General features: G+C 49.9%; 1 protein-coding gene across 11 annotated transcripts in view; it reads left to right on the top strand.

The window, feature by feature from the left end:
* LOC119441900 (protein lava lamp) overlaps nucleotides 1-13,552 on the top strand; it is a 281,369-nt gene that overhangs the window by 123,631 nt on the left and 144,186 nt on the right. For 10 of the 11 annotated variants that reach the window (XM_037706559.1, XM_037706556.1, XM_037706551.1 and 7 more), the window contains exon 2: nucleotides 5,567-5,797. In XM_037706559.1, the coding sequence (XP_037562487.1) occupies nucleotides 5,567-5,797 (231 nt within the window). Of the gene's footprint in view, nucleotides 1-5,566; nucleotides 5,798-9,046; nucleotides 9,898-13,552 lie in introns of those variants that run through there. The other variant, XM_049661701.1, reaches the window with a different exon arrangement.

The raw sequence follows: 13,552 nt of genomic DNA, 5'->3' as shown, positions 1-13,552 counted from the left end.
TATGACGTCAGTGTTCAGAGGCCGTCTACATGCCGATTTCTTTCCAAGTTGGTAACTTTATTGTTTAAATGCGTAAGCATTTCTATGCTTACCCGACGAGAAAAACCGTCCGTCCGTTCCGTAAGACGATCGCTTTCAAGATAGGGCCCGCAGCATCCAGCGAGCGAATTGACTGACCTTCGTGCTGCCTCTCGCTTCAACGCCAACTAAGCGGCGAGAACACAGCGCACACGAAGCTATCAGCACTCGGCGCACTCTGTCCACATCGCAGATCGCTTTCAAGATAAAGCCCGCGTGGCCGCGCCTTACGCAGCCGCCGCTGGAGTACGGTTGATCACTGTTCATAATGGTTCGACGCCTATGGATAAGGTGCTAAAGAGCGATAACGGCTTATGATGATCGGAACGTCATCAACGCACCTGGCGCTGCCACCTGCAGTGGTTTGGTCGTGTCATCAATTCACCTTGCGCCGCAGTCCGCAGCAGTTCGTGTCGCCGCAGCGCTGTCGTTTGTACTGGTCGGATCAAGTTTCATAACTATGATTTATGACACCGGGATGCGTGGAGACGAGCAAGTGACACATTGCTTGCGCATACTTAGACAACTTCGAGAGGAGTTCCTGCGTGAGTTCTTTTTTTTCTGACAGGGTCGCCACTTATAGCGGCCCAGAATGAACACTCCATTATTAGCGTAATCTCGCTAACTTGTGATGGTAATGATGATGGTGACTTTCGTGTAATTGTTATTTTGTGTTTTCATTTTTCGTTATCGTCTTATTATATTTTTAGAAACTAGCTTTAAATTGTATCCTGTGGTGACGAGTGGACGGTATAGGAAGTGAAAACCCTCGATTTTCTAGAACGGTATCAGGTCTCAACATCGCGCTTTCCCTAGAAGATAAGTTTTGATGCGATCGCCGATGTAGATCGCTAATAAGCTCCTTAGTATGTCTTATAGGCGTAGCTACAAATGGAGGCGCATATACAGGGTGTTTCAGCGAACACTTTCAAAAATTCTTAAAGGTTGCCTGTGACAGATAGCACAATTTTAATCCATGAGCTGGTCTACTCGGAGAGGCGGACGTTACTTGCACAAGAAATTTAAATGCATAATTGAATAATTAACAAGAAGACTAATTACGTTTTTACCTAATTACCTAATGGCCCATATTGCAATTTACAAATTGTAGCCGTGAAGTTCGCAAGGCGGATCCACTTGGAACCAATTCTCGGGATGACTCCAGTTTCGGGATATTAATTCCCGAACTTTACGGAGAAATGCATTGGCGTTCCAGTTAGTTTCTTAACAAAACGTCGCCTTATGCATTGAAGCACAAAATTAACTGGAACGCCAATGCATTTATCCGCAAAGTTCGGGGATTAATACCTCGAAACTGGTGTCACTCCGAGAATTAATTCCAAGTGCATGGATCCGCCTTGCGAACTCCACGACTACAATTTGTAAATTGCGATATGGACCATCAGGTAATTAGTTAAAAACTTAATTAGTCAATTTTGTTGATTAGTCGATTATGCATTTCAATTTTATTGCGATAGCAATTATATGGACACTTCAACCGGATTTCTGCCGTCGTCGTCGCCGTCGCCGTGAGGTTCCGTATAGATAAAATCTTCGCCGCGCGCCGTATGCCCGAGCGGAAGCGTGCGGGGACGCGCGCTATCACGGAGAGCGAACGCACTCAATCTCCCACGCGCAAGCAAGGAAGCGGGAAGCCAGCGCCGGAGAAAGCGGGGGCGGGGGTGGGGGGCGCTTCTACTCTGCCAACAAGCGGGAAGCCAGCGCCGGAGGGAGCGAGGGGGGGGGAGGGGGGCGCACTTCTACTCTGCCAACAACCGCGCTCGTCACTCGTCGCTCTCGCGCACCGTCTCTTATCTCCACACGACTCAGACCTTTATGCGCTGTGCATTCGCCGCTCAGTTTCCGTTGAAGCGGTAGACCGCGCGTACCTTCGCCCGCTGCGGCGTATCTGCTTGCTGCCAGCGTTTTGACAGTCGTTGTCTGCAGTCATTCAGTGTGATCTATTCATGTTTGTTTGTGCGCGCTCACACCACGCTTGTTCATTCAGTTAGTAATAGTCGGGCCACATTTTCCAACGCACGCTACACATGCAATGCTGCCCGGATCGGCAGTGCAGCGCTCCAGGTGTGTCCCTTCGCACGCGCAGCCCACGGGAAGCCTTTCTCATCAACACCACCGTTTCACACGCGCCTTCTTGTGGTCATCGAGTCTCTCTTCATGTCGGTCTACTTACGCCGCAGCACACCTGCTTACTTAATCAGCTCATGTTTACTACAATTCATATTGCTACCAAAGCCGCTCACCTTACTTCGTATGACATTGCTGTGTTGCTATCGCATTCATTGCTTCGCCCTCAGGGCGAAACTGTGACATTTTTTTTTTGCAAGTCATGTCCGCCTCTTCCAGTAGACCAGCTCAATAACTAGAATTGGGCTATCTGCCACAGGCAACATTAAATAAATTTTGAAAGGTTTCGCTGAAACACCCTGTATGACGAGGCATTGAACTTGTTCAAATACTCTTGAGGGATTTTACCAAGGCAATTTGCTGGCTGTTCACGTCGCTAAAGAAGTCGCTAAGACTAAAAAAAAAAAAAAAAAACGACAAGGGCGTCGTTTGGGTGGCTAAAAACTCTCTAAATTTAGCGACTTTCTCGCTACGTTTCCCACGATGCCGGTGAGTGTGCATGTTCGCAGCAGCAGGCGATGAGCCGACGATATCTCCCTGAATTACATGTATACAACTGGGAGAAGACAGGTGAGGTTTCGGGCGAAGCCAGGGCCAATCTTCCCAGCTGGGCGCCCCCGGCGCGCGCACGAAAGGGATGAACTTATGAAATTTTCATGCATAAGACGGGTTCAGCTGACGCAAGACGGCGTTAATTTTAGATCGCAGGCACAAGCTTTTTTCGTGCAGTAGACGTGGGCTGATGATGACGATGATGAACACGTAAGTCGCTCACTCAGGCTAGGTGAGAATAAATGCCGATTTGGTTCTTGCATCGGGTATACGGTATATACAAGGCTGAAATGTAGCCTCCTTTTGAAGACAATGTCTTCGTTGCTGGCTTCGCACGGGTTGGGCGTATCTGGGATCTGGTATCTTGTAACCATTTCTAGAATAAAGAAAATGCCCTTTTCGCGCCTCCAGAGCGTCGTAGCGAGTCGTAGAAGGTATAAAAATGTAGGTTTCAACAAGTCAAGAAGCGAGAAGCAGTCGTAGAGTAGGTAAAATTAATGGTTCGGGCGTAATTAGAGCCAATATAATATAAAAGTAACCTCTTTGCACCATATATATACTGCACTATCTCCGGGATCGGCTCACCTGGTCTCTTGTTCAAAAAGGTCAACCAAGCGTCGATGCTAAAGAAGACAAGGTCGACATAATTGCGCCTGCGATACGATACGAATAAGATGCAAAATGAGGGAACAATGAACATGATAAAAGAGGCAGAATTATTTGTACCGCCATGTGTGTCGACCTTGTCTTCTTTAGCGTCGACCCTTGGTTTTTTTAAGCCCTTGCCAGTGCAACTATATATACTGGCAGCGCCATCGCGTGCGGTCTGTTCTGAGGAAGACGAAGCTGTGGTAGTCACGGCGCGAGCATCGCGCCGCTCATTCAAGCAACCGCGGGCAATTTTGACCCGCCCACGCTACCCGATGTCTGCGAAGGATTTCAAGGTAAACGTTCGGGCGTACAAAGCAGCGCACATTTTTCGGGGGTTGAGCTCGGGAACCAAGCGTCTCCCAGCGCACCGCAACGTCCCGTCGCAGTGCTTATGCCTTCTGCTTTTGTGCATCGCGAACTGCGCGCGTCGTGTAACCGTCGCTGTCAAAACGTTGTTCGTATACTCACCTGCGCCGGCGTCTTCTCCGGGAGGCGTTAACTGGGCCGCAGTGTCAACGACCTCTGAACTGCGGAATGTTGACGCTTTTCAACGGGAGAAACAGTTATGCGTGTCGTCAGCAAAGTTGGGCCTTTTTCTTGTCGAGTGGTTCGAGAGAGAAAAAAGAACAACCAAAAAACCGAATATCTGCTTGTCGCGTTTATTTGCCTTATTTGATTTGAGGGACTTGGGGATTCACGCATATGCTTTTTTTTTTATGTAAATAAACAGTGTCAGTTTTTGGAGGCGTCCAACCTTGAAGTAGCCGTATGTAGGCCTATAGTGATTTAGTAAGAACTGTTCATCCGAGCGTTCTGCATGGGTGCTAAAATAGGGGGAAATACGAGGGCTAGCGCGTATACGGGGTGTCCCAACTATCATGCACCAAGGTTTTAAAATATGCAAATGCCACGTAGCTAGACAGAACCAAGGAAATGTTGTTTGCCGTCGCTTTGAGATACTCAGATATTTTTTTTTTGCATTCCGCCCAATTAGATAATTGTTCTTAAATAATTAATCAACTTCTCAAATATTATAGTTAGATGAAAAGTGTCAGTGAGAAAATTGTTGAGCACCACGAAAAACTCCCGATACAGCTTTCTGTTGCTCAATACGTGCTACATAGAAGTGTTTTTCCGAGCGGGAAAGAAGCCCACGAATAGACGCAAAATGACCTCGAGCAGCCGTGAGAGCAGCAATTTTGCGTGTTTTCTTTTCTTTCACGCTCGGAAAATTTCACGCTCGCTTTCACGCCCGATGCGGCGCTCAGCTCGGACCACGCATGACGGCCGGTACTTCTTGCGCTACCGATGAGCGCTGATTGATCGCTGATTGATCGCTGATTGATTCAATGTGTCACAAGGGCCCCTCGCTTTCATCGTTTGTAACGTAATGCTCGCGGTGTCCCCAGCGCTGCACCGGTGGTGCAAGGAAGCGCCGGCAGCCATGCGCGCTCCGAGTATCGAGTTTCAATCGCTGAGCGCTGTTATACGCCACTATTCGCTTCACGCACGTAATCTCATTGAAGAAGCATTCTTTAGCTATAAAACCGGCAACAGCATTCGAGAAAGTTGTGGCACAGGACTTTATCGGCGAGCGCTAGCTTTAGTAGCATTTATTAGCCGGTGAAAAACGGTCACTGGAAAAACGTGAGCAATGTATCACTGACATGTGTAAGTGATACAACGGAGCATCACTGACATGTGTCAGTGATGCTCCTGTTCGTGATGATTTATTGGCATCCCCTTTGAAACGGGGCGGTGACAAATAGTAACGTGACCTGCTTGATTTAATAAAGTATACTGCACTTGTTTTTCATTCAAGCATATTTGTATACATCTGCTTTTTCTTTTTTTTTTTTCCCCTCGGCACTTCTTTGTCTACCTTGTATCGCTGCCTATGCCTGTTACGGATCCGGTCGTACCAATTTCTTCCCTGCCTTTTTTTTTTTTTTTTCCAATGCTCTAAACGTCTCTTTCTTATACAGTCGTGCTGACTGTAGCCTCTGCCCTCTGCAATGCCCTTTGACCCTGAGGGTATAATAAATAAATAAATAAATAAATAAATAAATAAATAAATAAATAAATAAATAAATAAATAAATAAATAAATAAAAGTGCTTGTCTCTCCATCCGTGCAGTTTGCTGAGAAGCGGAAGCGCCTTCACCGTCGGTCGGCCCAGCAGAAGGCCTCCTTCTCCTCACCGGGCAGCAACAGCAGCGGGACCTCCTTTTCCTCGCCGCCCTCTGCTGCTGCTGCTGCTTCTGCTGCCGGCGCCGTCTCGGGCTGCCTGTCACCGCCGTCGCCCGCTTCCGCCGCCTCCCATGGAGAGCGTCGCAGCCACGACAACAGCGACCTCCTCGCCTGCACGGTAAGGCATGCAAGGCAGGACCGAGAGAAAGAGTATATACAGTTTCCCCCCAAAAAAAATTACCATACAAGAAACGCTATTCGAAGGCTATACAGAGAAACTTATGCCATTTTTCTCGGTCGCCACCAAGAAAATGGTGTGTCACGTGCGAAAGAAAGATATTTAATTCGATGAAATTATGGGGTTTTACGTGTCAAAACCACGATATGATCATATATGGCACGCCGTACAGAAAAAAAAAAAGGGGGGGGGGGTTAATTTTGCTCCGGATTAATTTTGACCTCCCGTGGCTCTCTGACGTGCAGCCCAAGCACGCGGTGCGCGAGCTCTTCTCGCATTCCGCCCTCGTCGGAATGCGGCCGGGAGCGAACCCGCTATAGCCCGCGCTCAGCAGTGCACAACAGATGCAGGAAAAAAGTTGCGCAGCTGGGTAACGAGATTGCGTTGCGATTCGCGTTACCGAAGGGCAAGAACGAGAAGTACAACGTGGTCGCGTGTTTGCACGCCTGCCTTTCAGTAACGTTAATCCCTGCCAACTTGAGCTCAACTTCCAGTCAGTTCTAAGTTGTAAGCTTCTGTGTGCGCCGAACTGCGCAGTCCAGGTGCCGTGACACGGTATACGCGGTTGTCTAGAGGGCGGGCTGCGAAGCTTTGAAGACGCCGCGGGACGTTCTGGAGCGGCGCACACACGTATATACCGCTCCCCGTGCGGGCAACCCAGCGCCCCGTCGCATTCTGGAGATGAGTGAGCCGAACGTTCTTTTCCTGCTTGGCGTCGCTCTTCTGTATATTTAACGAGAACGCCGTTTTTTTATCGGAGCCTTAATTTGAGGAGCACGGCTGAGAGTGGCGGTGTCGTGCTGAAGGAAACGGAATGTGGAGAATATTTACGTCTCTTGCTTATAGAGTGGCGCAGCTGGTATTAAAACTGCGTCGGCCCTCTTACAGACCTTGTATTTGTAAAATATATATACGGCAGCGGAAAAGGCTACTCGCCTATAGATACTGAAAAAAAGTCGGTTCGAGCATCGATGACGCAAAGGCGTGGAAGAAACGCGAAGTACAGCAACTAATTACGATGGCATAACAATCTTAACAACTTAATTATATTGTTACCGCGCCTATAGAAATCGGTTTGATCGACAGTTTTTTTTTTTTTTTTTTTTTTTTTTTTTTTTTTACGCGTTGTTGCACATTTCTCTTGGAATTATTCTACGAGCAACGTCATGCACCGTCTGAAGTGACGACTATTTGTCAGGTTTAATTATTTTTGGCAGAGGAAAAATAAAACTTCGTTTGGAGGTGTCGTCGAAACTATAGCCTTTAGTGCTCCTAGCACTTACTTTGGTCGACTCTGGAATTTAGTTTTTAAATGACAGCAGCAGTGAAGACACAGGAGCTTCTCTCGGTTTCTCAGTTTTCCGATCTGACGTATACAAGCTGTTTTAATGATGGCTCAATTACACGGGTATAGATGCTCATCATGACATGTGCGTGTTATTTGGCTAATTGTGTTCGATTAATATCAAGTGCAACTTTATTTCGCCCGCTGTGGGTTGCTTTTATCCATCAGCGCTTCGACAGCCTATGCACAAATTATTACGAGCAATCCTTCCGGTCGTGTGGGGTTTTCACTCACTCAAGACCACGCAGTCGAACTCAGACCGGCCTTCGCCCGAAGCTTGACTAGCTGTCTAAGCTCTTGCATTTTGAACACCGTCTGCGCAAGTGTCCTTATTCGTTACTGTGCAACACTCAACATTACTGTACAGCACTGTACATGAACTGAGGAAAGCGTGTGGAGGCTCCAGCGCCAGTTGAACGCACACTAGACCACCTTGCTTGCACAGAAAAGCTGATCGAACGCAATAATCAAGTACGAACGGAGGCTTCTGCGTGCTCCTTGATCTGACGACCATTGCTTCGCCAGCCTAAAGAATGCAGTTCTCCAGTTCTCCGCGACGTTGCCCGATACAACGCCTCCTTAGAGTAGAGGAGGCGCTGCCCGATAGTATACGAGCTCAGCGGGCGGCTTCTGAAAATCCATTCCGTGGGCTTGTTTTGTGGTCCGACTGCCGAAAAAAAGTCACCGATCCCGCTTCTGACACCATGCATCGACGTACGCAAGATGGCGAATGAACTTTATTGCCTTATACATCCGGGCTCGCAGCCAACCAGGGTTGCCAGTCGAGAGCGGTGAATGGCAGCTATGTACAACTATAAAGGTACATACTATACAGGCAGGACGGCCAGCCGAGTGACGCTCGCTCGCGCTCGCGAATTTCGGCCCTGGACGCGCACTGCTCGTCGTTTCCTAATTATATATCTGCGAGGCGGACTGAAGTCATTGACGCGTCTACGCGGGGTCGCGAATGTTTACGCGACGAGACCTCTCGTGTATTCTGCGAGCGGCAGCGAGGCCCGTTTTATATCTTCGGTGCCAAAAAAATCAAAGGCGGGCTGAAGAAAGGCCACAGAAGTTGACGACATCCGCCGCGGGCTCGAACCTCGCGCCTTCGTCCCACTCTCAGTATCTCTCTCTCCCTCTCTCTCTTTGTTAGTCTTTGTTTTCTTCCTATGATACAGCTGCGGAGGCTGAGCGAGGGGGCAACGACCGACAGTCGCCTACAGGCGCGACCGACCGCATCTTGCCTTGAAAACCTCGCGCACATACGTACGCACACCGTCGCCTTCGACGAAGACGACGGAAGGCGAACAGCTGGTCCAGGGGCCCTTCCTCGCATCGGCGACCGGAGGAGCGAAGAAGCGTGGACGGGGGTTGGCGTCGAGAGAGAGAGAGGCAGGGAGGGGGTGGAAAAAATTGGGCGACGCGGTGTTGGGTAACGCGCTACACCCGATAGTTCTTCGCCCAACCTCCCTCCTCTTCCCCGAAGGCGAGCGCTCTATAGTCGCGCGCCCGAGCGCGTGGCAAGCTGAGGCGACCCCGAGACGAGCCCTGCCTGTGTTCGCCGACCGAAATAGCGCCCCGCGCTCGAGCGCTGGCTGGGGGAGCCCGAGCTCGGCTCTCCGAGAATATAACGGGGTCCTTAGGAAACACCGGGTCCTCTCCGCTGTGGGCTGCTCTGACTCCCTCGTGCGAGAATGAGGAGGTGGCCGAGGGCGCAGGGTCACTGTGCGCGGTGACGCCGTAGGACGACGGATGGGGCGGGAAGGGCGGGGGAGGAGGGCTTCCGTGGTACCGAACACATACACACGCACACGTATGCGACGACACACTGGCAGAAGCGACTGTGTCGCCCGCGCCGAAAGAACTTCGGATATTCGGCGCCTATAGCCAGTCAGCCAGCCAGCCAGCTAGCTTAGCCCAATTTGCTCCTCGCGGATATTTACCCCTTATAAGAGTACACTGCAAGCACATTGGGGGTCGTCGCCGGTGCTGAGCAGGCCGTGTACACGGTCGCCGTCCCGGGGTTGTGTTGATGCCGAGGCGGCGTATATGATCGGCGACAGTCTTCAGTGCGTTTCGTGGCCTTCATCCGCGTACTCCATCTGGCTGAAAGTTTCTACGACGGAAATGTGAGAAAGCGTACGGACTCGGAATGGCGGCGAGCCTGCTGCTGCTGCTGGCTGGCTGACGTGTTCTCTTGCTGTCTTTACATTTTTTATATATTAAATTTACTCGTCTTCTGGACAGGACGACGATGACAGCGTAAACGGGGCGACGACGACAAAAACGACGAGGAAACTGTGCGCAGTTCTTCCCCACGCGACGCTTCTTTTTTTCTGTTTCCGCTGGCCCTGCTGCTGCCGTGTCCGTCGTCGGGTGCGTTTGTGTGTGTGTCTGTGCTTGCGTACGTTCGTTTTTGTGACCGCGTTGTGTCGAGACGACGCGTACTCTGCTGCGTGTTTTTTTTTTCCTCGAAGCGAAACGAAGCGAAAAAGAAAAGCTACCAGAAGTGCGGGGCCAAACAACCACTCATCTCCACCTGATTGCGAGAAGTGGCGGCCGTCGAGTGCGCGTGTGTGTGCGCGCGCGATCTTCCATCTATACGTAGTGGCGTGTTTTCGGAGGGGATCTTAGATGACGACGGCGAGGGAGTCGTCGGATGAACTGCGCAGTTGATGGACGGCTGCCCCTGGTACGTGCATTTTTTCGTAGTTGAGGCTTCTATATGCGCTTTGTACTGCGCACCTTGGCAGCGCAAAGAACTATAGCTATAGTTGGTGCGAAGTCGTTAACTGCGCTTAGCCATAGCCTCCTGCGTATAGCGGCTTTGAAAACACTCACGAATTTCAAGGAACACACACACGGACACCACGTGTGCAGACGAGGACAGGTACAGGGTAGCCACAAGGGGGATGAGAGGAATTATTAAAGCATACATGAACCCCCCCCCCCCCCCCTCCGACCCCCTGCTCTCCTGAATCCACCAGTCAGCGCAGACGTTTCGACGGCCGTACGTATTGACGGTCGTCTTGCTCCGCGGCAGCGTTTAACGACTCTCGCTCTCGCTCTGACACCCTCCCACGTACCCTGCTTACGCACGCACGCACGCTTTACCTCGTGTCTTCTACGTTTCTTCTACGTTACCGCGTAGATCGCGTAAACGAGGCTGGTATGTCCTGTAGAACGCTCTCTTCACTCAGCGCGCGCTGTCGTGCGCTTACTAAACAACACGCTTAGCGTAATGAATGGCTCTCGCGCTGAGCGCGACTGATGGGACACCGCGGTTTGTGTCAGCCGGGGGATTCAGTAACGGTCCCGAATGATTTGTTAACAGCGCGAAGAAAAAAAAAAAAAGAGTTATGATCAGGCTTTGGTGTGCTCAGGGTTCTAGCATTGGCCAAATTTCACGCCGTCTCGCGGTTTTTATGAGGGTTCTGTAGCCATTTTACACCAACGTTTACCAGTTCCTTATTCCGGACGCTGACGTCATCGATGGTGTTGCCTCGTCACTTTTTTTCTACCGTCGACCTGGCTCATAATTGCCCGCAGCCTTTGTATTCGTCTCCTTTACGATGCATGTACTTTGTGTCATTGTCATTTCGTGACCAAATTTGTCTCATTACCAGATGATGTCGTGAGATGACTTGGCCACAAATGCAGTCTACCCTCTTGTTTATAATTCCCACACCCATGATGTTATGTTGTTTCTAAACGCAGTCGTTCTGAACTCTGACCTTTGCGGCTGCAGTCCCGACGTGCATTTCAGTGTATTCGTTTCGGGTAAACAAACCCAATCCACGCTACCACATTGCACTCCAGCAACGAGGAAAAACGCATCTTAACTGGACAAGCTTCTTGTGCATCATGTGCCCTCTTCATACCAGAAAATTGGCTTTTGTCCCGCGGCTTCGGGCGAAAATATAGTTTTTTTGTATGAACCCTGCAGCGTATCCGCTTCCATAGTGCAGCAATTCCTTGGACCTCCACGCTAAACGTATTTTCTGGGAACGAAGCTGTCACAGTCTGTTGGTGCGCACTTAGATGGGAGAGGCCCTGGAAACATAAAAGTTCCGATGAAACAGTAGAGCATTCTCTGTTTGGCACAATTAAAGTGTAAAATGTCGTGAGGCGTCCATGCGATTGAATGAACTTCAGCGAGCGAGTGGCTTGCAGCGATAGTTGGACATCACGACCTAGCTTCCGGGCCCGTCTTGGCACACGTGTCTTGAGAAAGATTCTTCCTGAAGGTCCAACTCGATAAGTGCCTCGAGGGGCCAGTGGCGCGGCTTTCTTTCACGCTCGGAAAAAAACACCTTTAGCGCTATAGTGTTTAGGGCCCCGTGTCCCAGAAAATCCGGCGTCGGCAATGCCGCCCGCGGCCGAGGAAATCATCCCCAACCACGCAGGCCCTCCAAATATATTTTACCACTAAAGTTGCTCACAATTTGTCTTGCATTCTTTACAAAGTTATTCCTCGAAATTTTGAGAGTGACAGCCCACAAACAATTGTCATGAAACAAAACACCGGCAGCGCATGCCTTTTATGCTAAATCTTCTCAGGCTGAAATATGAAAGGTGCAAACAATAAAAGAAGGCCGGCCCACGAAAGAGGCCGCGTTTCTACCAGAAAGCGCGCCTTCGTGCATAGCGTTCACCGCCAGCGTTTCCCGGTAAACATTACGGTTACATAAGCTGCAGTTGCCGGGAATTGTGAGAAACAGTCAAGAATCTTTGAATGCTATCGCGTTCCACTCTTGAAGGCGAAGCCGTCCTCCAAATTTTTTATGTAGCACCTATTGAGCAACAGAAAGCTGTATCGGGAATGTTTCATGCTGTTCTATAATTTTCTCATTGACAATTTTAATCTAATTATAATTGAGAAGTTGATTGGTTAATTAACACTAATTATATAATTGGGCGGAATGCAATGAATAATCTGAGTAGCTCCAAGCGACGGCAAACAACATTACCTTGGTTCTGTCCAGCTACGTGGCGTTTGCATATTTTTGAGGGTTGGCCCAAGTTAAGTGAAGCACCCGGTATAGCGCATGCAGTCTACTGATACTTCAACGGTGGTTGGTTCTGTCCAGCTACGTGGCATTTGCATATTTTTGAGGGTTGGCCCAAGTTAAGTGAAGCACCCTGTATAGCGCATGCAGTCTGCTGATAATTCAACGGCGGTCAGCACTGGGGGCATGAGAATTTAATTTAATTGAATTCTGGTGTTCTACGGGCCAACAGTACAATTTGGTTATGAGGCACGCTGTAGTGGGGGACTCCGGATTAATTTTGACCACCAGGGGATCTTTAACGCGCCCCTCCCAATGTGTACACGGGACACGGGCTTTGTGCATTTTACCCCCATCGCAATGCGGCCGCCGCGGCCAGGATTTGATCCCGCGACCTCGATCGTGCTTAGCAGCGCAACACCATATATCCGCTAAGCCACCACGACGGGTATATAAAGGAGGGATGGGGGTGAGGGAGTAAAAGGCCACGGAGCGAATACAGCAGAGAGGACGCAGTATAGAAGACAACTATTTAAATATATACAACAGAGCGACTGGTTAAGAGTTTATCCACGTAGTTGCGTCTGTGGAGTGACTTCCTCGAGAGACTTGGTCACCCGGCCCCGCACACCGGCACTGTTCGGGTGTCAAGGAGATGAGGGAATCGGGCTCGTTGATGTCGAGAGAAGAAAAAAACATTTATTTGTGGCGATGCTTTGTCCGCATCGCCAAGGTCGAGAGAGAAGTGTTTCATGTTGAGAAGAGGAAAAGCTGGCACTATCTTCTGCAGCCCTTGAAGGAGCACGGCTCGGGGCCGAAAGAGGCCGATTCGAAAGACGGTACCCGAGGCTACCGGTGCTGCCTTTCTGGAATGATGCGCGGGAGGACGAAGGCACGCGCTGCAGATTCTGAAGTGTCTTTCAGTTGGACTGGCGTGTTTTTGACAACAGTTCAGAGGACATTAGGGCCGACGGCCTGGACTCGGGTGCAAAACATCTCAGACGCACAACGACGTGCATATTGTTCGCCTGCTTATCTGTCGGGCACGGCTAGCGCGGACGACACATCTGCGTAGCTGATCACGTCACTAGAGGTCGCCTAGCAGTCGACATGCTAGCAAAGGTAGAATATACAGTAACTCTAGACGTTTGTAGAGTTGCTCAATATACATATACAGTAACTCTATAGATGTTTGTAGAGTGCCATCGATACCAAGCCCGGCGGCGCTGCTGTCCTACACGTGTGGGCACGTGTCCTTGATGTTTGCGAACCAGTGCTGCTTCGCTCATTAATCGAAGTTGCATTTGTCAGATATGTATTGTTTAAATGTCGCGACGA

The sequence above is a fragment of the Dermacentor silvarum genome, chromosome 2 (assembly GCF_013339745.2).
Source record: "Dermacentor silvarum isolate Dsil-2018 chromosome 2, BIME_Dsil_1.4, whole genome shotgun sequence".
Taxonomy (NCBI): Eukaryota; Metazoa; Arthropoda; class Arachnida; order Ixodida; family Ixodidae; genus Dermacentor; species Dermacentor silvarum.
The sequence above is the reverse complement of the archived record's forward strand: the minus strand, read 5'-3'. Positions and strand labels throughout refer to the sequence as shown.